We start from the raw sequence: 27189 nt of genomic DNA, 5'->3' as shown, positions 1-27189 counted from the left end.
GGCTTTTTTTATTTTAAGGTAAAATCATCATCTTGCACCCGAGAGGCTCGATAGAAACTCAAAACAGAGAGGAATGTTTCCAAACAGTTAGACATGTTGTAAAAAGGTTACGAACACATGAAGAACGCCTTTATTCTGACAGGTTTTATCAGACAGGGCAAAAATATGTATATGTTTATTTCTATTTGAAGCATGCAGGATGTTAGTGTAGAGCAGCTCATGGGCTCCTGGTTCAATCTGTGTGTGTGTGTGTGTGTGTGTGTGTGTGTGTGTGTGTGTGTGTGTGTGTGTGTGTGTGTGTGTGTGTGTGTGTGTGTGTGTGTGTGTGTGTGTGTGTGTGATGGATTTTCCACTACAGGTAGTTAACAACCTGTAATTTAACATTTGGATTAAATACAGAAGACAGGAAACACATTAATTAATAAAGTAAAAACCCAGCAAGGAAGTGTGTTTCAGTATACTGGTGATATTCTGATTCCCAGTATCTAATATAAGTGTTTTGCTCCTTTATGTAAAAACTAGATTTGCAGTTTAGTTTAAAGTTTAATTCTGCTTAAAGTTTAGAAACATTAAGCAGAATCAATATGTTTTATTTCATTTGCTTTAAGAAAAAAATAGAGTAAACCCAGTTTGTGCTTCTCATGTGTTACATGAATCAATATATTAACAGAGCTGAGAACAATCTTTCTGAAAAATAAGTCATCTGAATTGTCCTGAATTATTTGCAAACATTTAAAAAACTTTTTTAATCATCTGGATGAAAAATATTCCCCCGGCTGCACAGTAAAAAAAAAAAAAAAAGAAGAAGATTAACACTGTTTTTAAAGTAAACTTAAACTAACACTTTTAAGATATAAAAGTATATCATGTCCTTGCTCAAATTTTACACTGTGAACCAAAGTTTTGGTTTTGCAATTTCACACAAAATCATGTGTTAATATTTTGCATTTGTGTTTAACAGAAAGAAAAATTTCAGCTTCCTGGATAAGAAATGTAGTCACAAAAAAAAGAAAAAAGAAAAAAAAAAGACTTTTTTTATCCAGATGGCTTGAAATGTCTTTGAGGGTAAATCTTTGTTGTTCAATCACCTTCTTGTTTATTCCAAAGATGGCAGCATGTTTATTTTTCAGATAACTAGATGCTTTGCTCTGTGATTTGAGTGTAATTGTAACACATGAGAGAGGCACACACGATTAGTATTATTTTTCATCACAGATATATCCAAAAAAGTAAGAGTAAGAAAGCAGGAACTGGACCAAATAACAAAATGTGTGTAAAAGCAAGTAAAAACGTCCTACCTACATTGGGAGCTGCAGTGTGAGGACTTTTTTTTTTCTTGCTTCATCAAAAAAAATATCTAAAATTTACTGGTTTTCTAAAATAATGTGGAAACATGAGACCGAGCCCAAATCATTGAGGCTGATTTATGTCACTCAACACTTTCCTTTCATAGTCACGCACCTGGAGGATTTTGTGATAGTGTCGTAGTTTTCACTTAATTTCCTTCGTGATATTTAGGGCCCGAGCGGCGACTGCAAGCAAGGCCGTAGCCAGGATTTTTCAAATACCGAGGTCAAAAAGAAAACCACATCTCATATAATAGTTAGAAGTAATCCATGATGTATTTATACCACTTTCTTACTGTGCATTTCTCAGTCATGGTCACTCTTGTGGTCCAGTTCTTTCTTATCACTTCCAATTTTGCAACTTAAATCAACTCCTATTTCAGTATTCTACAACTTCTATGGTTGTATCTTTAAAAAGTATAACTGCAATATATAATTTTCTTTGTTTGTTCTTAAAATGTGGAATAAAGCACGGCCTGCTGGGAAAGGGAGAAAAGGGCTGGTCCAATGAATGAACACTTTGCAAAATCGGGTCATGTCCAATTCACGAATGTAGACATAAACATATTTCTGGCTATTTTCAAGTCGCAGTTCACTACTACATCTACTGCAGCGAATATTTTTTCTGAAAGTGAGCACTTAAAAATCTCCAGTAGCCTAATATGCTGTGTATATTTGTGAATTTGTGACGAATCTGCTGACGGAAGCACAACACAGCTGGAGCTGTTCTGTAAGGAAACCAGTTAAATTGGAAACCAGTTGGGACATACTGGGGGCCAGTGAAAAAATTCCCGGTGGATTTCAAGGAATCACTCCGCCGCTGGTTATAGCCGACTACTTTTGTTTTGACATGGTAGCAGTATCTGCAAGTACGTGTCGCGTGACGGTCCGTTGATGCAAGGATAATTGTCTCATCGGCTATTTTCACTTCACAACAAAACGAAAAAAATACCGAGGACATGACCTCGGTGTCCTCAATGGTAGCTACGGCCATGACTGCAAGTCGCCTGGCGAAAGCCCTATTGAAATTGTAATGTTTATTATAATTATTCTTCCGACATTTCGTGCCACAATTTCGCCCCTTTCCCAAATGCGAAAATGCTTATACTTTTGCACGGACGTCCGGCCTCATCCGAAATTCGATATTTTTGGGTGGTCGCACATGGTCGACGCAGAATGGCGGAATAGCGCCCCCTACAAAGTCCAAAAATGCCCATAGGGAATTTTGCTAACTTTGTCCTATGCTCACAAAATTCGGTACACATATGTATTATACCCACATATGCAAAAAAGCCTCTTGACCTCATGACCTCAACCCAACAGGAAGTCGGCCATTTTGGTTTTGATTTTTCCCGCCTAAAATTAACTCCTCCCACAGCGTTCGCCCGATCAAGTTCAAATTAGGTACGCAACATCTCCAGACCTAGCTGAGCTTAAGTTGTGCTCTGCGCATCCGTAGGTCAAAGGGCGTGTCTGCCAGGGCTCAACTAACTTTGGCGTGCTCGCCATGTACATACGAGTGGCTCTCACGCCCACATACTTCATCCAATCAGCTTCAAACTTGCTGGAGTTGATGATGGCTCCGCCCTGAACATCCCGATATATTAACTTCCCACGTAACTCATAGCGCCCCCCGGTGGTAACAGGAAGTTAACTAAGATTCATTAAAATTACATACTTTGCCCCATCAACTTCATTAAGAACCAGTTGGTGAAGCTACATTATGAAGACTGTGAAGCTACGAGTAATGGCGTCCGTGTGGCGACGCGGCGACCATCAATTCCTCGCCATGAAAATACGTTTGGCTTTTTGATGGCTTTATTGAACTCGTATCATCATGAAAATTGGTACACAGGTCCAGGGTGCCGACCTCAACGTCTCCATTCGCTCATAGGCGATCTCACTCGTGTCGCCCCCTCGTGGAAACAGGAAGTGCCATATTTTACATCATCATTGTGCGATTTCCACAAAACTTCACATGTGTAATCACTGTCCCACCCTGAACGCAACCGCTTGTGTTTTGTTACACTCTACTGCCCCCTGGTGGATGAACCATCAACCTCTCATAACTCCTTCATGCTTTGTCCAATTCACTCCAAACTTCACATGACTGATGAGTGGCCGCCCTGAACACACCAGACCACACCAGACCATATGTGTAACTACCTGTGACTGCCCCCTACTGGATGAACGAAACATTGCATTTTTGGCCTCCTTCCAGGTTTTTTCTCACTTTCTGCTTCACGCCACAGCCCCGCCATGCCTCAGGCCCCGCGGTAGCATGGATGAGCGAGGGCCCGCCATCGCCGCTTGCGGCTTTAATTCAGTCTGTAACTTTAGATAATTTGTTTAATAAATCTAAACATTTCGCCGAAGCATAAATCGAATATATATGGCTCGAGTCTTTAATTCCTGAAGAGTGACATTTATTTAAAAAGTGTCAAATGACCGACAATAAATCAGCTTTTACATTTATACTTAAATGTAAACTTTAGGTTATAAATCGTTAAGTTCTCATAGTGGAAAGACAAAAACAAGACTCCAACATGCCTCCATTTAAAATGACTTACAGCTGACGTGATGTGACGTTGTACTTTGAGGATAAGCGTCAAAGTCGCACAGTTAAAAGTCTTTAAAATCGGATTAATATATTCTCTACACGTAAAAATCACAGAAAGAACCGTGACGCTGAACGTCTTTTACAGCAAATACTACAGCTTGATTACGCTTCATTCCCTAAATACCTTTTTTTTCTAAAACACTATTGTTCGGTTAAGATGCTGATTGATTCCTGCATTGATTTGTATCTATTTATTTTGATCTATCTTGACTACACTGGCTCGTTTTTCTACTATAAAAAAAAGGAACTGATAAATTGTTTTAATCTCTGATGTCTGATACATATAATATATATAATCTATGTTCAAGCTCGCGGTCGATCGTACGCAGGTGCAATGAAATACTGTGATCTGTAAAGTGCATAAAAGTGAATATCAGCATAGTAATAAAAAATGATATTAACAGCTGCTTTGATGGTCCCTTTGTGATAATAATCCTCCTCGAATGTGACGGTGAAGAAACGAAGAACAGCATGAAGAAGAGAAAAAAAATAATAATTAAAGGGTGATTCAAATACCTCTTTTAGGGTTAGGGTTGGTAAAAGATTATCATTTAACTCTTGAGTTAAATAAAGATTGACTCGAAAAAACTTCCAAGTTACAAAAAATCTTAAGCGGAATAAAACCGGAGATCAAAAGTGTCAAATCATCGTCACCTCTCTCTCTCTCTCTTTCTCTCTCTCTCTCTCTCTCTCTCTGACTGACAGACACACAGAAGATATTAAACTCATGTAAGGTGCGATCCTCCACCTCGTTAAAAACCAGCCAGAAGGAGGTTTGCATTGCTTGTTGTAGAGACGTCTGCGTCGGACGTATACAGTAGAAACCCGGCAGGAGATCCTCAGTAAGGGATTTGGTTCTGGTAATATTGCAGCATGTCGTACGTTTTACTCCTGTGGAAAATAAATGATTAAAAATATGTTAATGAGAACGTTAATGCAGGTTATAATCAGGGTTGGGACGGTTATTTTTGGAATGTAATAGGTCACACATTACTAGTTACTCTGTTTAATGGAATAGAATAGTCTTTATCGTCATTGTACACGTACAATGAAATAGAAAGCAATCCTTATTTGTGCCGTAAGTTAAAGTTAAAGCTTATAAAAGATACTAAATGAATACATATTTAGTACTAAACTAAAAGGAAAGTGAAAGGCAGCCTTATTTATATAGCACATTTCATACCCAGGGGCAACTCAATGTGCCTTATATAAAACAAACATTTAACAGTAAGAATTGGAAACAAAAACATAAAAACATGCAATTTATAATACACAAGACATTCCACATTCTGCTGTTATAATTGCACAATTTCTCCTTAGTATTGCACATATAAAGTGTACAAAAATCAGGTTTTCTGAGCATTTAGAGCAGTTGTGGCTCTTGCATAAGCCATGACATTAAAATGCAATAAGTAACTTATTACATTTGATGACTTTTCTAATGTTCTAACCAATGTTTTCAGCTGTTAGGGTAAGTGTTCCCATTAAGTCCAGCTGTTTTTCATGGATACTGACATGATTTATAAGGGAGATCATTTCTTATAAAGCAACATTTATCTATCTATTCATTAGTTCATGTAGATTTTGGAATATAAAATAAAGATATTTGATGAATAAAGTCAAAAGCCTGGCATGCATCAGTGCTCCTAATAAGCCCACGTCATGATTTATTTACTAAATATATATTCGTAGGGAGCAGTGAGGAAGTATTGAGTCTCTTTCTTACCTGCTACTGAGGAAGCAGCTCTGAATAACTTTGATGATGAACGCTGCAGCTTCTTTCTCGCTCATCTGAGGATTAAACCGTCCTCTGGTTTAAAGAAAAAAAGAAGAAAAATGCATTAAAGTTGTGTTGTTTATTTGTTTAGCTCAGTTTTTAAACATCTGGCTGTTTAACTTACTTGAGGAGTTTAATGGTTTGTCCTCTGAAGCACGGCAGTCCAGTGTCCAGCATGAGAGTCACTAAAGAAACCACTGCGTCCATGTACGGTCTATATGATGAGAAAAGACACAAAAAGTATTTATTACTGCCACTATGTATACTTGATTTGTATTTTGTGAGTGGGTTTTTTTTGCATTTGTATGTGTGTATGTGTGTGTCATATCAATCAATCAATCAGACTTTATTTATATGGCACTTTTAATACAATAAAGTGCTTCACACAATAAAACCAAGCAAAACAAAGCAGAAGCAAAACCAAAAGACACAAACACAATCATTAATAGATGACAGCTTAATAAAAGATAAATTAGAACCAGAACTAAAAAGATATTTATTTATACAATAAATACGCTAAAAAGGGATAGAATATAATAAAACCTATAAATAAAATCTAATCAAAAGCCAGGCTAAAAAGGTTTGTCTTAAGTTTGCTTTTAAAAATGAAAAATAATACATTAGATTGGCAAAATTTGCACCAAATTTCAACCCTAACTGTGATCGCTGTGGAACAACACCAGCCACTTTATCGCTTGTGTTTTGGCTCTGCCCTAAGTTAACAGACTTTTGGCAAGCTAATAGCAATATTTGGCAGAGTCAACAAATGTGGCAAACATTATGATTGCCTTTGATAGACTCCAACTTTTCATATATAGATTAGAGATAGATCTTTTTTTTTTTATTGATGTTTTGTTTTGTTTGTTTTACCTACATTTATTCATTTATCTATTTATGATGTATACTGTTGTACATTTGGTATAGTGTATCTATCTATCTATATCTACTATAACAACAAACCCCAAACAGAGGATCAATCTTAAAGGATATGCATTTTATTTGAACGTTTTCTTACCGTACAGCCAGGTATCCTCTGACACACATCTCCATGAACCACTTGAACGGCGTTGCCTCCATCTTTCCTCCCATGATCATCACCATCTCATCCGTCAGCTTGATGTCCGGCTCCCAACCGAGGTTTCCTCCGGGAGAGCTCTCAAACATGAAGCCAAAGTCTGGAGGGAGAGAGGGAGAGAGTGAGGGAGAGAGTGAGAGATAAACAAGATGAACAATCAGCAACAAAAAACTATTAACTGAGTAAATCACATTTAAAAGAATAATGAAACATGACCATGTCTGCATACTGTAGTTCAAGTTCTTTTGGAAGCTCACATCGTTATAGTATAGATATCTTTATAGTTATAGTATAATTATCATTGTCAGTGTGGACGCTCACAACATTATCGTTATAGTTATAGTATAGATATCTTTATAGTTAAAGTTATAGTATAGTATAGATATCTTTATAGTTAAAGTTATAGTGTAGATATCTTTATAGTTAAAATTATAGTATAGATATCTTTATAGTTATAGTTATCGTTGTCAGTGTGGACGCTCACATCGTTATAGTTATAGTATAGATATCTTTATAGTTATAGTATAGATATCTTTATAGTTATAGTATAGATATCTTTATAGTTATAGTTATAGTATAGATATCGTTGTCAGTGTGGACGGCCCTTTATACTGTTGCACATCCTTCGTACCGATGTGGATGAGGTGTCCCTTGCTGTCCAGCATGATGTTCCCGTTGTGTCGGTCTTTGATCTGCAGCAGGAACAGCAGCAGACTGTAGGCGGCCATACTGCGGATGAAGTTATACCGAGCCTGCGGAAGGAGAGCGGGACATTTATTGTGAAATTCTGCTTATATTTGTTCACACTATTCATTTTTCCTCCGTAAACTTTCCATTCATCTTTTCAGGATGAAGGATTTAAAGCTGCTCACCTTCTGGAAGGCGAGGGTGGATTCGTCGCCGTACTGGTTACGGAAGTAATCGTACATCCCAAAATCCGTCTGCCTGCCAAGCTGATCTCTGGATTTACAGTCTGGGATGCACTCGATCACTCCACACTGAGGAAATACAGAGACGTCAATGAAACACCTGGTTATGGAAATAACATAAAGCATTATGGGTTTATTTTAAAAGCTTTGGCCCTCTCTGCTTTTTGAATATGTTGGAACTTTTTTAAATGTGAAAAGTGACATATTATTAACCAAACTACCCTTTATGAAAGCCTGATGTATTGCAGTGAGACTCCCTGGATCAGTTTAAACCTGCTGAACGGTCAGTTTTACAATGTGAGGATATTTTTAATGGTAAATTTGGGTATTTACAACCTTTACATCACATTCACAAATAAGCTTTTTAAAGTTTATTCTATCTACTTGTTTTTTTGTTTTTTTTAATGCTTTATATATATTTTAATATATGTGTGTATTTTAGTGTAGGGATGGATGTACATACAGTATGTGTATTTATTGTATATATACATATATATGGTTAATTAGCATTATTTGGGGTTATTTTTAAGTTTTTTGATTTTGTCCTAATTGCCGAGACTGTTATGTGGGAATGTTATATGTTGTGTTTGTTTTCAATTTAAACAAAGCATTGTTTTACATGATGTTTAGACTGCATTGTGCCAGATTTGTCTCATCTGTAGCAGTGTTGTCATATTATATATTATATATTATATATCTCCTTTTCCCTGCTTTGAGACCTATGCAGGCTTGGAATTGTTTTTACTTTATCTAAATGTAATTAAGTATATTTTGGTTATTACTCTTAGAAAAAGTACAATAAGTACAAGTTCATTTGCACAAGAATGATGTGTGTGTTTTGCACATTGATTGCATGTTTCTACGCTCCACATTCAGAGTCAAACAGGTGCGAAAGATGTAATCATAACTAATAAGAAATGATAACCAAAACCACACAAAAAAAGAGAGAGAACCAGGCAATAAAAGCTTGATGACAGAGATGTAGATGGATGTGGAGGAAGTGATGGGAAATGAAGTCTTACCCCTGGTGCAGTGGCCACCACTCTGTAGGGGAACACGAACAGATCCAGACCAACCAGCTGGAAGATATTCTTAAAAAGCCCGATGATCTGCAGAGCCAGCATATCCTGAGAGAGGAGAGGAAGAAGAAGAGGATCACAGGACGATGAGTTTAGTTTTTCTATCCTGTGACTCGTCTAACTGAGCTCAGCGAGTGAAAGAAAGAAAAAGCGAACCTGTCTGCAGTCGTCTCCCACTTTGAAGATGGCCGCCTGCCAGCAGATCCTGCGAGATCCGTCTGGATTCTCTTCTCCGTCCTCCATAGAGTCCGAAGGGCAGCGGAGACCTTCGCGCTCCAGCTCGCTCACACCGCAGCGCTTCACTTTGAACTTAGCCAGATAAGGAGCCTTAGCAGCGCTGTGAGGAAGACGAGAGATTAGAAGAAGAAGACGGCAAAATCAGAGCTGTACGCGATTTTTAATACCTTGAAATGTGTTTAATTTTAGGTTTTAAATTGAATGTAACTTGTATACTTGATTTATTTCCATTTTTTTGGTAGTATCAGTATTCAACTTGTTTGTAATGGCAGAAGATACAGACTATCTGGTTAAAGTGGTTGTTCAGTTGTATGTGGCTTGAATTGGTAGAATTGAAGCTTGTAAGTAGCTCTATACTTTGATAGAAATGATTAAAAAAAATCAGATTAGAAACTAGTATGTGTGATATTAATGACCAGAGAAAGCAAGAATGTATCACTTCTCTTTATCAAATGAAACATTAAATTGTTTTAACCATTATGACCATTTTTTACACATATTATGGAGATAAAACTCCAAAATATACAAAATATTTAAAAACTATATTTATGGAAATGTTTTACTAGTGACATCAAATTATCTACATCTAATTTTCCACTCCTGCCTGTTTTTAAGGGTTAACTTGCACTGGCCCTATCAAAAAAAAAAACAAAACAAAAAAGCAATGATTTATCAGGTGTAATAAAATCCTGTCGTTACCTCTGCATGGGTGTTCCAGACTTGTAGTCGATGTCCAGAACGATGGCTTCAGGGTTACTTGGGAGGTAACAACCTAGAAAAGGTGAGACAGACATTAAAAAAAGCAGCTCCTCGGTTCAGCCTCTGTTAGCTCCTGTCTCTTTAAATAGAATACATGTTGTGGTCATATTTAAAACACTGATATATTGAACATTGTGCATAATGTTGTCAACAAGCAGCTTCTGTGCAAAATAATCTGAAAAAAAACTCTGAGTCATAATATTGTTGAAATTTGATTATTTTTTCTTAACCCGTCTAAAATGTGAATAGATGGTTTATTATAGTAAAGTTATCATTTATAGGGTTATTATGCAATGGTTTTACTGGTCGTTGCTCCACTTCTTTTTCTTGTTCTTTACTCAAAATATAAACTTTCCAAATACGTCATACATGTGCATGTTTGAGGCTGAAGAAAACAAGGAAGGAAGGAAGGAAGGAAAGACAGATGGAAGGAAGGAAGGAAGGAAGGAAGGAAGGAAGGAAAGACAGGTGGAAGGAAGGAAGAGAAGACAGGAAGTAAAAGAAGGAAGGAAGGAAGGAATGAATGAAAGACAGGCAGGAAAGATAGAAGGAAGAAAGGAAGGAAGGAAGGAATGAATGAAAGACAGGCAGGAAAGATAGAAGGAAGAAAGGAAGAAAAGATGGAAGGAAGGAAGGAAAGAAGGAGTGAAAGACAGAAAGAAGGAAGAGAAAGAAGGAAGAGAAGAAAGAAAGAAAGAAAGAAAGAAAGAAAGAAAGAAAGAAAGAAAGAAAGAAAGAAAGAAAGAAAGAAAGAAAGAAAGAAAGAAAGAAAGAAAGAAAGAAAGAAAGAAAGAAAGAAAGAAAGAAATAAAGAAAGAAAGAAAGAAAGGACATATGGAAGGAAGAAAGGAAGAAAAGATGGAAGGAAGGAAGGAAGGAAGGAGTGAAAGACAAAAAGGAAGGAAAAGAAGACAGGAAGGAAAGTGGGCCGGATTGGACTACTCGGCGGGCCGGTTCTGGCCCTCGGGCCTCATGTTTGAGACCCCTGGTCTAGTGGATAAAGTGTAGCGTTTACCTGGCTGCACTCTGATATCCGACAGAGCTTTCAGACAAGCCCTTTTTCTCTCATCTCCCTTCGGAACCGGCCTGAAAAATAAAAATAAAGTATCAGTGTTCATATCGCACCGAATCCTCTCCTCGTTTCTTGCAACAACTATCACGTGACTGATGTGGTGGATTTACTTGATGATGGCGGACACGTTGGTGATCTTGTTGAAGAAGTCGAACTCTCTCTGGTAGAAGTCTTTGGCCGGACCCGACAGCGATCCTGTGATCTCCTCAACCATCTGCTCCAAAAGCTCGCCGATGTCAGCTACACATAAGAGATGAATGAGCTATGAATACTGCAAAAGTGTGATTACAGCCATTTAATTAGATATAATCAAGCCTGATAAGAGTTTTCCCATTAGGTGGAACAATTTAATTACACATAAATAAATAAAGATTCCCTGCAGGTGTTTTTCTCTACTGCTCTTCTTCTTCTTCTTCACATTAAGAGCCTGATTTACTAATATCCCAAATAAAGGGTACTAAATTGCGTGCACAGTGCAATAGATTGCGGTTGATTTACTAAAAATAACTGCGTAAATGAAAACAGGTGCAACAGGTGCAGACAGCAGTATTTAAATGAGGGTTTTGTGTCTTAATGGAGAGTTTGGACGAGCAGAAAGCTGCAAGCGCAAAATGAAATGTGATCAGGTTCTAGTGGAAGAGGTTAACAAATATATTGAGTTATAACAAAAACTAATATCACCAGAAAACCCACATATGGGAGAGTATTTGTGATAAAGTCAATGCTGTTAGTAAAACCAAAAATATTCCACTCCAAAATATTAACACGGGTGGAAAAACTCAGTCCTGTGTGTTTTCTGTCATTGTGCCTCCGTCTCCTCGTCTCCATAGTAACAGCCGGTTAATACCTGCCCTTCAAAGGTATTATTTATAGACGCAGTTAGCATCAGAAAAAATACCTTCAGGTTTGGTAAATCACAATGCGTGTGCTAAATAACATATTAGCATGTTCTCCTCACTGTATTTTGCACACTGGGGTTGAAACGCCTCATATTACACATTCATTATGGTAAACGTACTAAATGGACAGAATGTACTATCTTGCACAGTTGAAAGACGCAAACCTCAGTGCGCCGAGTTAGTAGATCAGCTTGCACATTTTATGCAGGTGATGTCAAGTTTTGCAAACGTTTTAACACATGCAGACCTAGTAAATCAGGCCCTAAAAAGCTTTAAAGGTTCTGATCGTAGCGTCTCTACTCACGATCTTTCTGGTGTCCCTCTTCATCCAGGTAGATGTTGGTCTTCATGTTCCAGATGAACTGATGAGCAAGAAGCTGAGACTTCTGAGCCGCCCACAGGATGTACTCTCTCACATAGCCCATCTGAGCAGGACAGAGTGTCAAGAGTTTAATATCAGGGTTTGTTTTGGGGTTTTTTAAATGTTAAATGTCCATAAAGTCAGAAAAGATTTATTAAAGATAAACTGGATTTGATTCTCTGGACTATAAATGTCAGAAAATACTGAAACTTGCAAATTCAAATGCAGAAAATAGCCACCATGTACTTGATGAAATGAAAAAGAAAGAAAAGAAAGAAAAAGTAGGAAAGAGAAAGAAAGAAAAGAAAGAAAAAGGATGAAAAAAGAAAAAGGAGGAAAGAAAGAAAAGAAAGAAAAAGGAGGAAAGAAATGAAAGAAAAAGGAGGAAAAAAAGAAAAGAAAGAAAAAGTAAGAAAGAAACAAAGGAAGAAAGAAAAAGAAAGAAAGAAAGAAAAGAAAGAAAAAGGAAGAAAGAAATGAAAGAAAAGGAGGAAAAAAGAAAGAAAGAAAAGTAGGAAAGAAACAAAGAAAGAAAGAAAAGGAGGATAGAAAGAAAAAGGAGGATAGAAAGAAAAAGGAGGAAAGAGAAATGAAAGCAGAGTTTTCAGTGTTTACCTTATCGTAACGGAGCGCCTGCACAATTTGAGGAATGTAAAACAGGATGGCATCCTAAGAACAAAGAGAAAACAAACACATATATTAAGTACATATTAGAGTCATTACAGATTAAAAGAAGAAGAGATCAACCAGGAAGTGTGTGAGACTTACAGGAGGGAAGGAGCGCAGCACCTTCACTCCGTACTGAGCAGTGAGAGGATGAGGAGGATACATGCTGCTGAAGTACGACAGACCGGTCGGCGGGTCGGCCGGAGCCCAACACAGGATGTGGCTCAGTTCAGGAGAGTCTGCGTCGATCGTGTGCCACGTCACCAAGAACTAGGACATTAGATATTAATGTTTAAATCACACAAATATATATAAAAGACAAATATCTGAAGCTCATTAGTTGATGTGACTTTACCTTCACGGCTTCAGGTACGTCACTGACCGCTCCAGGATCCAGTCTAACCAGCCTGGTTACCTCGGCAACGATGGCGTCATTCTTAAACCTGGAAACAAGGATTTAAAATAAGCGAATAATAATCAGTAGCAGTTTTCTTATTTAGCATTTATAAGCAGTGAATAAACCTGTAAATACATAATAACAGATATAAGGACTTTTATTTTATATTATTACTATACTGTAATTCATTATCTGGTTAATGGGGAGAAAAGAAAAGAAAGAAAAAGAAAAAAGGAAGAAAGAAAGAAAAAAAAAGAAAGAAAAGAAAGAAATAAAAGCAGAGAGAAAGAAAAAGGACGAAGAAAGAAAAAGGAGGAAAGGGAAATAAAGAAAAAGAAGGAAAGAAACAAACAAACAAAGAAAAGAAAGAAAAAGGAGGAAGAAAGAAACAAAAGAAAAAGGAGGAAAGAGAAAGAAAGGAGGAAAGAAAGAAAAAGGAAGAAAGAAAGAAAAAGGAGGAAAGAAAGAAAAGAAAAGAAAGAAAAAGGAGGAAAGAGAAAGAAAGAAAGAAAGAAAGAAAGAAAGAAAAAGGAGGAAAGAAAGAAAAGGAAAAAAAGAGGAAACTACTTTAACCTGAATGAAAGCTGCTGTATAGATCGCGTTTTATTGATTGATTGATTGACTGTTATTCCTACACCTGCAGATTTAAGGAGGTATATATTTAATGTTCTAACTTATTCCTACACCTGCAGATTTAAGGAGGTATATATTTAATGTTTTAACTTATTCCCACACCTGCAGATTTAAGGAGGTATATATTTAATGTTCTAACTTATTCCTACACCTGCAGATTTAAGGAGGTATATATTTAATGTTCTAACGTATTCCTACACCTGCAGATTTAAGGAGGTATATATTTAATGTTTTAACTTATTCCCACACCTGCAGATTTAAGGAGGTATATATTTAATGTTCTAACTTATTCCCACACCTGCAGATTTAAGGAGGTATATATTTAATGTTCTAACTTATTCCTACACCTGCAGATTTAAGGAGGTATATATTTAATGTTCTAACTTATTCCTACACCTGCAGATTTAAGGAGGTATATATTTAATGTTCTAACTTATTCCTACACCTGCAGATTTAAGGAGGTATATATTTAATGTTAACCTGGTGGGTAGCTGCATCGCTAGGTAAGGAGTGATACTCCTGCAGATTTAAGGAGGTATATATTTAATGTTAACCTGGTAGGTAGCTGCATCGCCAGGTAAGGAGCGATACTCCAGGCCAGGTTGACGTTGTCCTTCCACTGCTTCTCTGTCAGACTGATGTATTTCGACCTCCAGTTGGCGATGCTCGTCTCCACCGACTGCTCCGTGGCGATGATCAGCTCCTGAGTGGACAGCGGGTTGTACCACGTCGTCAAACGCTCGATCTCGCTGGCCTGAGGTTTGGAGAAGAGAGAGAGGGAGGGGGGGATAAAGATGAAGAAGAGTTAAAAGAGAGCGTGAAGATTGGTTGGTATCATCAGTGAGATCAATGGAAACCCTTTTATAAACACTCACCAGTAAAGCCAGTAGGAGAGTCCTGCGCTTCATGTAGTATTTGTGAAGCTGAGTTCCTCTGTTGCTCTTCTTGGACGTGCCTTGGTGTGAAAAGAAGGTGAGGAGAGTCAGACTACTGTGTTAAAGTTTAAGATCTTTCTCAGTCTGTGTTTGTGTTTTAGTGGGAGACAGTGTGAGAAAAGTCCACAGCTAGCCAACTACATGATTACAACACGAGATCAGCCAATAATCTCCACCACACATTTTCCAAATGTTTTAATTTCATTCAGAGCTCCTCTCTGTTGGAACCGTTTACTAGCTCATTACCAGAAATGAATCATTAAAGAAATTAATCAAACTCTTCTTTTTGGATCAATTAAGTAATAGGTCAGTGACAAATAAGGGTTGGTAAGATGAAATATGTCAAAAATATCTAAAATCAGGTTTGTTAAAATGTACATTTAGTATTTTTGTTGGTTTTATATCATTTGCACCATTTTTTACCAAAAGTAAGACTGAATGCTCCTGAAAATGTCAAATGGTGTAACCACAAAAGAATGATACATATTACATATTTTATCCACCTACAGTGTATTTAAGTGGACTTATACTAATAATGACTTCATTTAAAACATGTAAATGTTTCCTGATCTCCATGATTCCCCAGATGAAATGTAATATTTAGAACAATTGTATTCCATTACCTTTATTTAATATAAAAGTTATAATGTAAGATCATGCTAAACTAGTTGATATGGTGTTTTTAAGCAAGTTGAATTATTTGGTACAAAGTTTTTATGGTTACGCCACTTAGAGATTTTTGCCATAATCCTCTAATATATTCTCTCAAAATGGATTAAAAGCAGAAATTTTATGCTGGATCCATAATGGAAAATTACCATAAAAGGCCTGTTCTGTGTTAATGTACTACTACCTGACTTCTTGTTCTGTGTTAATGTACTACTACCTGACTTCTTGTTCTGTGTTAATGTACTACTACCTGACTTCTTGTTCTGTGTTAATGTACTACTACCTGACTTCTTGTTCTGTGTTAATGTACTACTACCTGACTTCTTGTTCTGTGTTAATGTACTACTACCTGACTTCTTGGAGGCGGTGGACATGCCACTGGACAGAGGATAAGTGTTGATCCATCCCTGGCTGCTCTGCTGGGAGCGAGAGCTGGAGTCCATGTTGCTCCGCAGGTCGGCTGCGTTCATCACTGACAGACTGTTCAGGGACGGATCCTGATTATCTAAACACACGTGAACAGAGTCAGTACGGAGAAGAGAAGAGCGAAGACAAACTCTCTTTCTCCTTCTCGTGGCCTGAAATGTTAAAAGTTAGTAAACGTTTTGGACGTTTTTCCAGTAAAACAATAATTAGTTTTCTTTAAATTTTTATAACTTTTTTCTTAAAATACGACAACTTTCCTGGAAATATTACAACTTAAACATTTTTATTTTTCTTGAAATTTTGTCACTTTTTAATTGAAATATTACGACTTCCTCTAAAAAATAAATACATTTTTCTTGAAATATCATGACTTTCTTAAAAATGATTGCTTTTTACTTGAAATATTACAACTTTTTAAAATGTATAATTTTTATTTTTTTAATTTAAAAAAATTTAATTTAATTTCTTTATATTTTATTGAAATATTACAACTTAAAAACAAAAAGTATTTTTCTTAAAATATTACAACTTAAAATTGTACTTTACTACAATTTCCTCAAAAAAAACAAAACAAATATAATCTTCTTAAAATATTACGACTTTTTTTATTTATTTATTTTTTTTCTTGAAATGTTGTAACTTTTTTCCTACTATACTACAACTTCCTCCAAAAAAAAAACGTCTTTAAATTGTATAACTTCTCAAAAAAATTTGACATTTTTCCTGGAAATATTGCAACTTTTTTTTTCTTGAAATTTGTGACTTTTAAAAAAATTAAAATATTACAAATTACTTTAAAAAAACAACCTTCTTAAAATATTACGACTTATTTTTTCTTGAAATTTTATAACTTTTTCCCTTATATACTATAACTTCCTCTAAAAATAAAAATAAAAATTCAAATTTTTTTTTTTTACATATTATGACATTCTTATTTTCTGGAAATATTTCAACTTTCTCAAAAAGTGTGATTTTTTTTCTTTAAATACTTTAATACATTTAAAGACTTGTTATTTATATTCTATTATAATATAAATCTACAATCCATTATTTCAGCTCTAGTTTACCTCTAACTGAACATGTCATCTCTTCTAGATTGGCAAAACTACAACTATGAATAAATAAAAAATAACTTATGCTCTCATGTGGTTTTATACATACAAACATACATAAATATAGATGATTCTTACAAACTCTAAACAGAGATAAACATCCATAACAATGTGATCGATGATGAGGGAATTTCTGCAGAGCGAGATGAGCTGTGTATCAGTTAGTCCTCTGCTGTCAGGATGATCATGCATTTGGAAAGCAGGGAAATCCAGCAGGATCTACAGAAGTTCAACCACTGATACTGGCTCAGATGTCATTACTATTATAATTATATTTAATTATTATTTCATCTTGTTAATGCGCAGCGAGGAGGCTGAAAGGTGGTTTAATCTGATCCAGGATCTGCGGTTAGAGCACTTCGTCTACCTGCACAGCGGTTCGATGTGAATGAGAATGAGACCGAGTCTTTTTTCTCATTAGTCGTCGGGAATGGAGAGGATTTTTCTGAGGTGGGGTGAAAAAATAACTTTTTTGTTTTGTTTGGTTTCTCCTTTTGGTACCAAATTGATAACTCCAGGAGAAGGGGCTGAAGGGGTGGGGGTGGGGGGGGGGTTAGCTGACATGATGAATAATCATGCATCTTAACGCAAACTGACAAATTTGCGCTTTTTCCTCACAGCTGCTAAACAAAAAAGAGTAAGAACAGACTGATTTTAAAGAGGATTAAAAGTGATATAATGAAAGGAAAGTGGAAGGAATAAGGCAGTGAGGGTACAAGTGAGAAATAAGAGGGACCAAGAGAAGGAAATTGAGGGGAAAAAAGCTATAAAAACACAAAAAAAGGTAGGTGAATATAGGTGAATTTCACAGATAGATACCAAGATCTATCAGCAGCATTGTGAGGATATAAAAAGCGTCAAATTTGACAGGCGTAAAAGCATGCCCCTGCTGCAGTGCAGTCCGAGCTGCGCCGCTTTAGGCTTACTTAAGATAGATATCGGAGAAGTGCTGGACACGATAAGCGATCCGAATATCCCGGCAGAGAGCGTGCTCGGGGCCGGGGTAGTACCAAGCTCACCAGGTGGGACCAAGTGGCACGCTGCCAGGTACTTCTTGTCGGACAGGATGCTGGCGTAGAAACGGATGATGATGCTGATGTCCTCGCGCAGACGCTTGTCGCCTTGGGTGGGAAACTTTGGAGACACGCTGGAGAAGACAGGAGAAGAAGAAAATTGAGAAATGGAGAGGTATGTTATCAGTAGAGGTGTTAGTTAGCTATTGTTTTTCTTTTAAATCATGTTTTATTTGTTGTTTATTATGTGTTTTTTTGTGAAATTCAGTTATAGTTTTTAAGTCAATTGAGTTTAAATCAGGGTTATTATGGTTTTTATTTTCCTTTTGTTTTTTTAAAATGTCAGTTTAGTTTTAGTTGTTTTTTTGAGGAATTGACTAGTTTTAGTTTAGCTTTTATTTAGTTTTAGTCTCAATTTTTGTTTTTCAGGTATCAGGAGGAAATGATTTTTTTTTTAATTGATTTGTAGAAGCTTAAAAGGATGAAAGAATGCATGGCACCAAATATGGTTTACCAAGTGATATTGTTTATTAAAAAGGAACCATAATGTGCAAAAAGCCATTTTATTATTTTATTCTTTAACCATTAAAGATGCTCAACCCACATCAAAGCTCAGTAATTATCACCAGGAGCTAAATCAAAAGTAAAACAAAGCTGATTTTATCTGCAATTCTGTTTCGTTTTAGTTCATTTTGCATTGTTCATAGTAGTTTTATTTAGTTTTTACTGGGGTTTTTTTAAACTATTATTTTTATTTTTTCAGTTAACAAAATGATTTTTATCTCTGCTAGTTTTTGTTATTATTAACTACAATAACCCTGGTTTGAATTGAAAAGAATTTGTACATATATGCATATATTAAATGGCCCCTAGTGCTAAAACTAGTGTTTAGTTGACTAAAATTTGAGTTACCAATTTATAGTTTATCAAACATAAAATCCAAACATTTCCTTGTCCAAAATTCTTTAGTTTTATTTCATTTATTTACTTATTTTATAAATAAGACACAGAAAACCCAGTACGTTAAAGGAATGTGCTGATGAAATTTTAAAACCCCAAAAGTTTTAAGACATTATAGACATGTTACCAATAAAAAGAAAATAATTAAAAAAACAAGAACTTTAAAATCTAAAATTGGAAATTGCAATGAATGAAAAATGATCTCTAATAAATAATCTTAAATATTAAGATGTTCTGCTCTTCTCTGTCACTTTGTATCACTGTGAATTTAATCTCTCATTTAATTTTGGATTGATTGGTTGAAGAAATAAATTTGATCGATGTCACCTTGAGCTCTGTAAAGTTCTGGGAGCTATTTTGCAGTATTTTCTGACATTTTATAGATGGATTAGAGATCAATCAGCCCTAGAAAATATAGAGAGTAATATGATCGTAGCTACCTGAAGTAATCGAAGGCGGTCGAGTAGATCTTCTCTCTGAGCACATTTCTTACGGTTGAATTGGTGACGACGTCCGAGTGGAGCAGAGCCAGACCGAGAGTCAGCAGCCTGAAGCAACAGAGAAATATGATCACTAAAAAACACATCATCTGTCACTTAAACTCCAACACTTAAACATGCTTTTATTACACCTAAGAATCTGAGAAGCACAAGAACCATAAAACACACCATTCCTTTTCTTTAGGCTTTTGTGTGAGTGTTTGTGTACCTGAAGCGAGGCCCAATAGCAGCCACGTGGCGGTTGAGGCTACCCTTCGCCCCACCGACGTTAAGAGACAGAGAGCGTTGTAGCAAACTGCCGAAGATCTCCACTTGATCTTCGCTGGAATACTTTGCGATCTCAAACCTCTGGACTAGAAACTAAATCAAAGAAGAAGCAATAAGACACGTGAAAGGAGAAGATTGATAAGAAAATATAGCAGCAACCAGAGCAAGATATCTTTTGTCTGACCTCGATCCATATGTGGTGAGGGGTAACATCTGGAGGACAAGGGACGGGTTGACTTTCCTCCGATGCTGCCAGAGGATCCGCCTCCACCTGAGCGTCTGAGAACAAGCCCATCTTCAGCTCCACAGTCATCTGCCAAGCTCCCGCCATCTCCCGCATGAACTAAACAGACAAAAAGGAGGAGATTGAGATTGAGATTGATTGTGTGTATAAAATATACATTCACTGATCAATCAAATCAATTTATCCACTGTTTTATAGCCACAACAGTTCCAACCAGAGGTCTACAGGGCTCTGGGTGCAGCGTGTTGCCATGGTTACATGGATGCATTGTGTGCGACGTATTGGGTGTTCATGTTCATTTGTCATTGTCTTTACTTATAAAGTAGACCTTGTTTTGTACAAGTTGCTTTTTTTCTTAGCCTCTCAAATTTTAATATTTATGAATATTTTGCTCTGGTTTTACTGGTGTTCATCATTTGTCTTTACTTATAGACCTTGTGATGTGCAGGAGTGTTGCTTTTATCGTGTAAAATATGTTGACATTAATATTTATCATTTTGGATACTTTTCATTTTTTATTCTTAACTGCTCATATTTTAATATATTGTTAATAGATGTTTTAAAATAAAGTAAGATATTTGCTGTTAATTGATTTGCCCTATCTCTAGTTTGTGTGTATGTGTTCATCTTCATCCAGTTATGAGCATTGTGTCTGATTTGGTGCTTGTGCTTTGGGGCCACATATAAAATCTTGTTGTTCACTGACAGACAAGGACATAAAAAAATAGATAAAAATGATAAAACGCATCGCTGTACCGGTACTTCCACTCCAGTTCGTGCTGCCAGCAGCCACTCCCAGCAGGCGATGGCGGTTTCCATGCCGTGCTCGGTGAACATCTTGAGAGGAGACCAGCAGAGGTGGTGCAGGAGCTGAGGATCGCAGTCTAGACGACCATTAAACCAAAGAAAAAAGGATAGCAGCAGTCAGATGGTAAATTCAGAGCATGCTGAGGTGAACGTGTATGTTTAGTAGAGCTGTAAGATTTGGTGAAAAAGTCATATTGCGATTACGATATGATAAACAAAACGGTATCATGAGTAGTGCACGCTCAATGCTCAGTGAACAGCCACAAACTGGAATACTTACCTCCTGAAAGTGACAGTCTCTCTCACTGTACACATGATACAAATGTGATTCATTGATCTACTTTGCTGCTTTTTCTCAGACTAATCTGTTTGTTTTTTTGTTGTTTTTTTCCCCATGTGTGTCTGTGTTTTTTCCTTATTCTTGTATTCTATATTCATTCATTCATATATATATTCATCTCAGATTCACTTTAATGATCATTTTCATGCATTTGCATAAATAAAAACGAAATAATGTTTCGCTTAAAATAAAACCAAGAGAATCAATAAAAAGAGGATACAAGGCAAGACATTGTGAGATTTTCTAAAATAAGTATTATAAATAAATAAGCTAAGAATCAAATAACAATAAGGTGACTTCTCTAAGGTGCAAGTGCTTCACTTCAGTCATTTGACTGGCAGTTCATTTATTTTTCAGGTTCAGGAGCCTGACTGCTTGGGGGAAGTAACTTTGAAGCAGTCTTGTTGTTTCTTGAGCAGATGCTTCTGTACCTTTTCCCCCAATTTCATAAGGGAGAAAAAGGCTATATCATTATTGATGATTTTGAGAATCTAACTCATTAAGCTCCACTGCTTTCAGACAATGTTAATGTAGTTATCTGTTGTAATAACGACCTGACGCTCCTCACACATGCAGCCAATTCCTCTTTAAAGCCCAACGCTGTGTTATTGCCGGTGTGATCCTCAAGTCATTTTCTGAAAGCCCTCATTGCTAACCGAGTACAGGAGCATCATGTCTTTTGCCATGCAGCACGTTACGGAATCAGTTTGTATTTTGTGTTTGTTTACAGGCCTCAGCTTTCAGTCATTATTAGTTAGCATTTCACTGCGATGCATCTCATATTTTACTTTTTGCTGTCTAAGCTGCTGATATAAACATGTTGAGTTGCTGCGTGACCCTAACCCTTTTATTTGAGATGTTTACAGAGTTCCTCTTTCTGCTCGATGTCGCTGAGCTTAAATCCAAAACATCACCATTTAACAGAGGTTGCGTTCTTTTTGGCGACCAATTTAGCGTCCATTAGCACCTGGTCTGTGGTCTGCACACCTGCAAGTCATGTGACCATGCACTGCACACCCATCACTGACTACACAGAGACTGACAGCAGTGCGTGAAGTATCTCCTCTCATGGTGCATAAGCTGACATTGCTATTGCGCTTAGATTAATCGTGCAGCACTGATGTTTAGCGTTGTTAAAGTAAACGTCAAACCTTTGGTGCTGATGAGCAGAGCGGCTAGTTTGAACATGGACTCGGTGAAAGCTTCAGGCTGTCCAGAGTCCAAAGCTTCTCCCATCTGTTTGATCATCAGCCGGCTCAGATCGGACTGTCCTCGGACTGCCTGGGCGAAGTGGATCATACCGGATACCTAGAGACAAAAAGAGAAAAGAGACAGATGAAGGAGAGCAGCATTAATATGATATACTGAGTAGCATCCATGTCCACTGGATCAGACTGGATTATGTTACAGTTACACTACAGCTTCAATGTCCACCGGAAAAGTTTCAGATTCTCTTTTCTTTAGCAGCTGTCTGAAATCACTTCCTATTTACTATACAGAGCTCTACATTTACCCTCTACCATTTTATTTGAGTGTCTGAATGCTGAGCGTGTAAATATATCTATTATATTTTGTCCTCAAATATTCAATGATGGAGTGAAAAAAGTAGCGTTCATGGCATACACACATTTTAAAGACGTGAAAACTGCCATCAAGTGACTCTACAGCTGATGGTGACGACACAAAATGTAGACGATTAGTTAGTGTCCAAAATCTTGATTTGATGTTCACTATAGGGAGTAGTGAATGTGTAAATAAGGCAGTGATTCGCCTATATTTTTGTGTTTTATAAGCCTATAGAATAAGGTTTTGGAGCTCATCTAGATGCTTGTGTTTGCACTTTAAGAAGCATTTAACTTTCTCTGTATTCACTCAGTTTAAATGACAATATAGCTGCTAATACAATACAGCCGTTGCTATTAATGTGGATTAACATTTACTATATCAAACAGTAAACAACACAATCGTAAAATAATGACTTGGCCAACACTGCAGCTGAAGTTAAAAGTTAATATTTATCAGCCACTATTCAGTCCATATTTTTTCATTTCTGCAATGTCAGACAACAGAAACAGTAAATAAGTAAATAAGAGCGACTAAATTATGATTTCAGCTGCATTGGGACACAGTGTAGTTGATAAAAAGAGAGTGAAAGAACGGGAATGTGATAATAATTGTTATGATCAGGTGTTTTTTTACCTCTCCAGCGTATCTGTTCCTGAGGTTGAGGGACGCCATGAAGTTAGAGTAATCCTTCTTCACACAGGCCGGCCTCTCCGTCAGCTGAGTGGACTAAAAGTGAAAGAGAAGAGACATAACACTAAATAAAAAGCATATGAATTTTACTTGATTAGGTGGAAATAATGTAAAATGTCTAAAAAAATGGACTGAAATCTTGTATAACTTCCTTTTACTACAATTACTTTATTAATTCTGTACTTGTATGTATGTATATCTTCTCTTTTTTGGGTATAATAAACCTTGTATTAACTCTGTACACTTTAAACTGAGCAGACAATTTCTATTAACCCTCCTGTTGTCCTCGAGTCAAGGAAGGAAGGGAGGAAGAAGGAAGGAAAGGAGGGAGGGAGGAAGGAAGGAAGGAAGGAAGGAGGGAAGGAAGGAAGGAAAGGAGGGAGGAAGGAAGGAGGGAAGGAAGGAAGGAAAGGGAGGGAGGGAGGAAAGAAGGAAAGAGGGAGGGAGGGAGAAAGGAAAAGAGGAAGGGAGGAAGGAAGGAAAGAAGGACAGAGGAAAGAAGGAAGGTAGGAGGGAGGAAAGAAAGAGAAGGAGGGAGGGAGGAAAGGAGGAAGGAAGGAAAGGGAGGAAGGACGGATGAAAGAAGGAAGGTAGGAAGGTAGGAGGGAGGGAGGGAGGGAAGGAGGGAGGGAGGAAAGAAGGAAGGAGGGAGGGAGGGAGAAAGGAAAAGAGGAAGGGAGGAAGGAAGGAAAGAAGGAGGGAAGAAAGGGGGATGGAGGAAGGACAGAAGGAAGGGAGGAAAGAGAGAGGGAGGAAAGAAAGAGAGGAGGAGGGAGGGAGGAAGGACAGAAGGAAGGAAGGAAGGAAGGAAGGAAGGAAGGAAGGAAGGAAGGAAGGAAGGAAGGAAGGAAGGAAGGAAGGAAGGAAGGAAGGAAGGAAGGGAGGAAAGAAGGAACAGTCAAAACAGACAGGGTCAATTTGACCTGGGAGGGAACACGAAGGTTAAAGATTATCAGGCTAAAATTAATTGTCTCTGTCACTACAAAACAAACCCGTTAATTATTATTTTATTCACCCCCAGTGTGGTGCTCTGTCTGTTGTAACCAGCGAAGTGCAGGATGCTTTCCGTTGCCATGGCGAGGCCCGTGTGCTGGGACAAACCCGACACCCAGTTCTGGTGTTTGTTCAGATACTCCTGAAAAAAACAAAAAACACACATACAGTACAGTAGTTAAATAAGCAATGTTCAGAGGCCTCATTACAAACGTTATCTATTATTATAAGAACTCTGTTAGTAGAGATTGTTTTGTATTTCTAAGATGTTTTAATAATAAAGTCTGTGTTACCTGCAGGTGGGATTTGGTCACTGATGGAGCCCATTTCATTGCTTCCTTAAGGATCTCACCACAGCGAGCAGCGAAATCCTTCACTATGCTCTACAATCACAGATGCAAAAAGTCAGACACTCTCAAGTTTATTTCACACTTTTTAGATACATGTTACAAACAGTTGAGTAAAAGCCCATCCACACCAAGAACTATCAATCTTTATTTATTTATATGTCGCCAAATCACAACAAAAGTCATCGTCAAACCGTCTAAAACGTACTCGTAAGGTTTAATTTTAAAGAGACCCAACATTCTCAATCATTCCAACAAATGGAAGGAAGGAAAAGAAGGAAGGGAAGACAGGAAGAAAAGATGGAAAGAAGAAAGGAAGGAAGGAAGGAAGGAAGGAAGGAAGGAAGGAAGGAAGGAAGGAAGGAAGGAAGGAAGGAAGCAAGCTAGAGAAGGAAGAGAAGACAGGAAGGAAAGATGGAAGGAAGGACAAATGGAAGGAAGGAAGAAAGGACAAATGGAAGGAAGGAAAAGAAGGAAGGGAAGACAGGAAGAAAAGATGGAAAGAAGAAAGGAAGGAAGGAAGGAAGGACAGATGGAAGGAAAAGAAGACAGGAAGGAAAGTGGGCCGGATTGGACTCCTTGACGGGCTGGTTCTGGCCCTCGGGCCTCATGTTTGACACCCCTGATCTAAAATGTGTCCAAACCCATGAAGGATGAAAATTTCCTTTAAATCTGAAACAAATTTCAAGTCAATTATTTTAAGTTGAACGTCCACAAGCAGATCAGAAGCCTCGACTGTGATAATAGGTGAGAATAGCATTTATTTTATTTAATGCAGCTTTGCTCCTCTCTCACCACGTACTTGGAGCAGAATTACACCCAGAAGTGATTTCATTAGATAGGTTTGTCTCTGTTTATTATACAAAGATGCTGGAGCTTTTGCTCTCTATTATAATGTGAAAAAACGTCAAAGTTAGCGACCCTTCTTAGGCTTCAGATCTGTGCTCGTACTGTGTGTCGCTGCCACTTTTGCACTTTAACTACAATAACATTACCTCTCTGGCTTCATACGTGTCTGGGACGGTGATTCTGTACGGAGTGTCTGGGATGTCGTAATACGGTTGGTCTTTATGAATATCCTGCAACAAAGCATTAAACATCATGGAATAATGAAGTATAAAAGCCAGCCTGAAACAATATTTGCTACACTGATGAGTAATCTGACTGATGACCACTTACAGCACTCAGCGAGAGGGAGAGCGTCTGCAGGATGTCCAACATGGTCTTCAGCACGCGGCCGCTCCACAAAAGGTGAGGGAATCTAAGGAGAGAGATGATATGTTGACTCTGCCGGGTGTATGAACCTGCTTATTAAAGTGTTGCTGTGGTTGTCTGAGTGAATGAACATGTGTATCAGTGCTATCTCTCTCACGTTTCAGCCAGACCCGACAGATATTTATCAGCCACTCTGCGGATCCTCTTGTGGATGTGGTTGAAGTTGACCAAGAGGAACTGAGCGTGGCGTTCCAGCTCCTCCTCGTGGGATTTGGTTTTTGCCTAAAAAATATAACATTTTGTTTAATCTTCGTGTCGTCCTCCCGGGTCAAATTGACCCCGTCTGTTTTGACTGTTCCTTCTTTCCTCCCTTCCTTCCTTCCTTCTGTCTGTCCTTCCTCCCTCCCTCCTTCTCTCTTTCTTTCCTTCCTTCTCCCCTCCCTTCCTTCCTTCCTTCTGTCCTTCCTCCCTCCCTGCTTCTCTCTTTCTTTCCTTCCTTCTTTCCTCCCTTCCTTCCTTCCTTCCTTCCGTATGTCCTTCCTCCCTCCCTCCTTCTCTCTTTCTTTACTTCCTTCCTTCTTTCCTCCCTCCATCCCCTTTTCTTCCTTCCTTCCTTTTGTCCTTCCTTCCTCCCTACCTCCTTATTTACTTCCTTCCTTCCTTCCTTCCTCCCTCCATCCCCTTTTCTTTCTTCCTTCCTTTTGTCCTTCCTTCCTCCCTACCTCCTTATTTCCTTCCTTCCTTCCTTCCTTCTTTCCTCCCCCGCTCCTTCTTTCCTCCCCCCTTCCTTCCTCTTTTCCTTTCTCCCTCCCTCCCACCGTCCTTCCTTCCTCCTTTGCTTCCTTCTTCCTTCCTCCCTCCCTCCTTTCCTTCATTCTTCCTCCTTTCCTTCCTTCCTCCCTCCCTCCTTTCCTTCCTTCTTCCTCCCTCCCTCTTTTCCTTCCTTCTTCCTCCCTTCCTTCCTTGACTCGAGGACAACAGGAGGGTTAAGACTGGGACGATTGTTTCCATTGTCGATTCATCTGAAGATTATTTCTTCAATTGATTGATAAATAGTTTGGTCTATGAAATGCCAGTAATCAGACAAACAATACCAAACACATGATCAGTTTACCATGATATATAACAGAAACAAATAGCAAATTCTATCGATTCATTGTTTCTCTTATTAAGACACATTGAGATATTTACTTTACCTTTAAGTCAAGTTAAGTCAAGGTTTATTTGTAAAGCACATTTAAAAACAACCTCAGTT

At 37.7% G+C, this 27189-nt stretch overlaps 1 protein-coding gene across 1 annotated transcript in view; it reads right to left on the bottom strand.

Annotated features, from left to right (window-relative positions):
• Window positions 1–289: 289 nt before the first annotated feature.
• pi4kaa (phosphatidylinositol 4-kinase, catalytic, alpha a) overlaps window positions 290–27189 on the bottom strand; it is a 61839-nt gene continuing 34939 nt past the window's right edge. Inside the window, 30 exon segments of the mRNA XM_062434494.1 lie at window positions 290–4857; window positions 5693–5776; window positions 5868–5957; window positions 6759–6918; window positions 7450–7570; window positions 7691–7816; window positions 8770–8874; window positions 8983–9163; window positions 9763–9835; window positions 10838–10908; window positions 11005–11134; window positions 12098–12218; window positions 12770–12823; window positions 12923–13090; window positions 13176–13263; window positions 14405–14604; window positions 14726–14805; window positions 15804–15959; window positions 18012–18139; window positions 19406–19513; window positions 19674–19825; window positions 19917–20075; window positions 20733–20860; window positions 22275–22431; window positions 23323–23415; window positions 24395–24514; window positions 24666–24755; window positions 25715–25798; window positions 25899–25980; window positions 26092–26216. Of these exon segments, the coding sequence (XP_062290478.1) occupies window positions 4806–4857; window positions 5693–5776; window positions 5868–5957; window positions 6759–6918; window positions 7450–7570; window positions 7691–7816; window positions 8770–8874; window positions 8983–9163; window positions 9763–9835; window positions 10838–10908; window positions 11005–11134; window positions 12098–12218; window positions 12770–12823; window positions 12923–13090; window positions 13176–13263; window positions 14405–14604; window positions 14726–14805; window positions 15804–15959; window positions 18012–18139; window positions 19406–19513; window positions 19674–19825; window positions 19917–20075; window positions 20733–20860; window positions 22275–22431; window positions 23323–23415; window positions 24395–24514; window positions 24666–24755; window positions 25715–25798; window positions 25899–25980; window positions 26092–26216 (3486 nt within the window). The 3' untranslated portion in view covers window positions 290–4805.

The sequence above is a fragment of the Scomber scombrus genome, chromosome 15 (genome assembly GCF_963691925.1).
Source record: "Scomber scombrus chromosome 15, fScoSco1.1, whole genome shotgun sequence".
NCBI classification, from domain to species: domain Eukaryota; kingdom Metazoa; phylum Chordata; class Actinopteri; order Scombriformes; family Scombridae; genus Scomber; species Scomber scombrus.
This window is presented reverse-complemented; position numbering and strand designations above follow the sequence as displayed.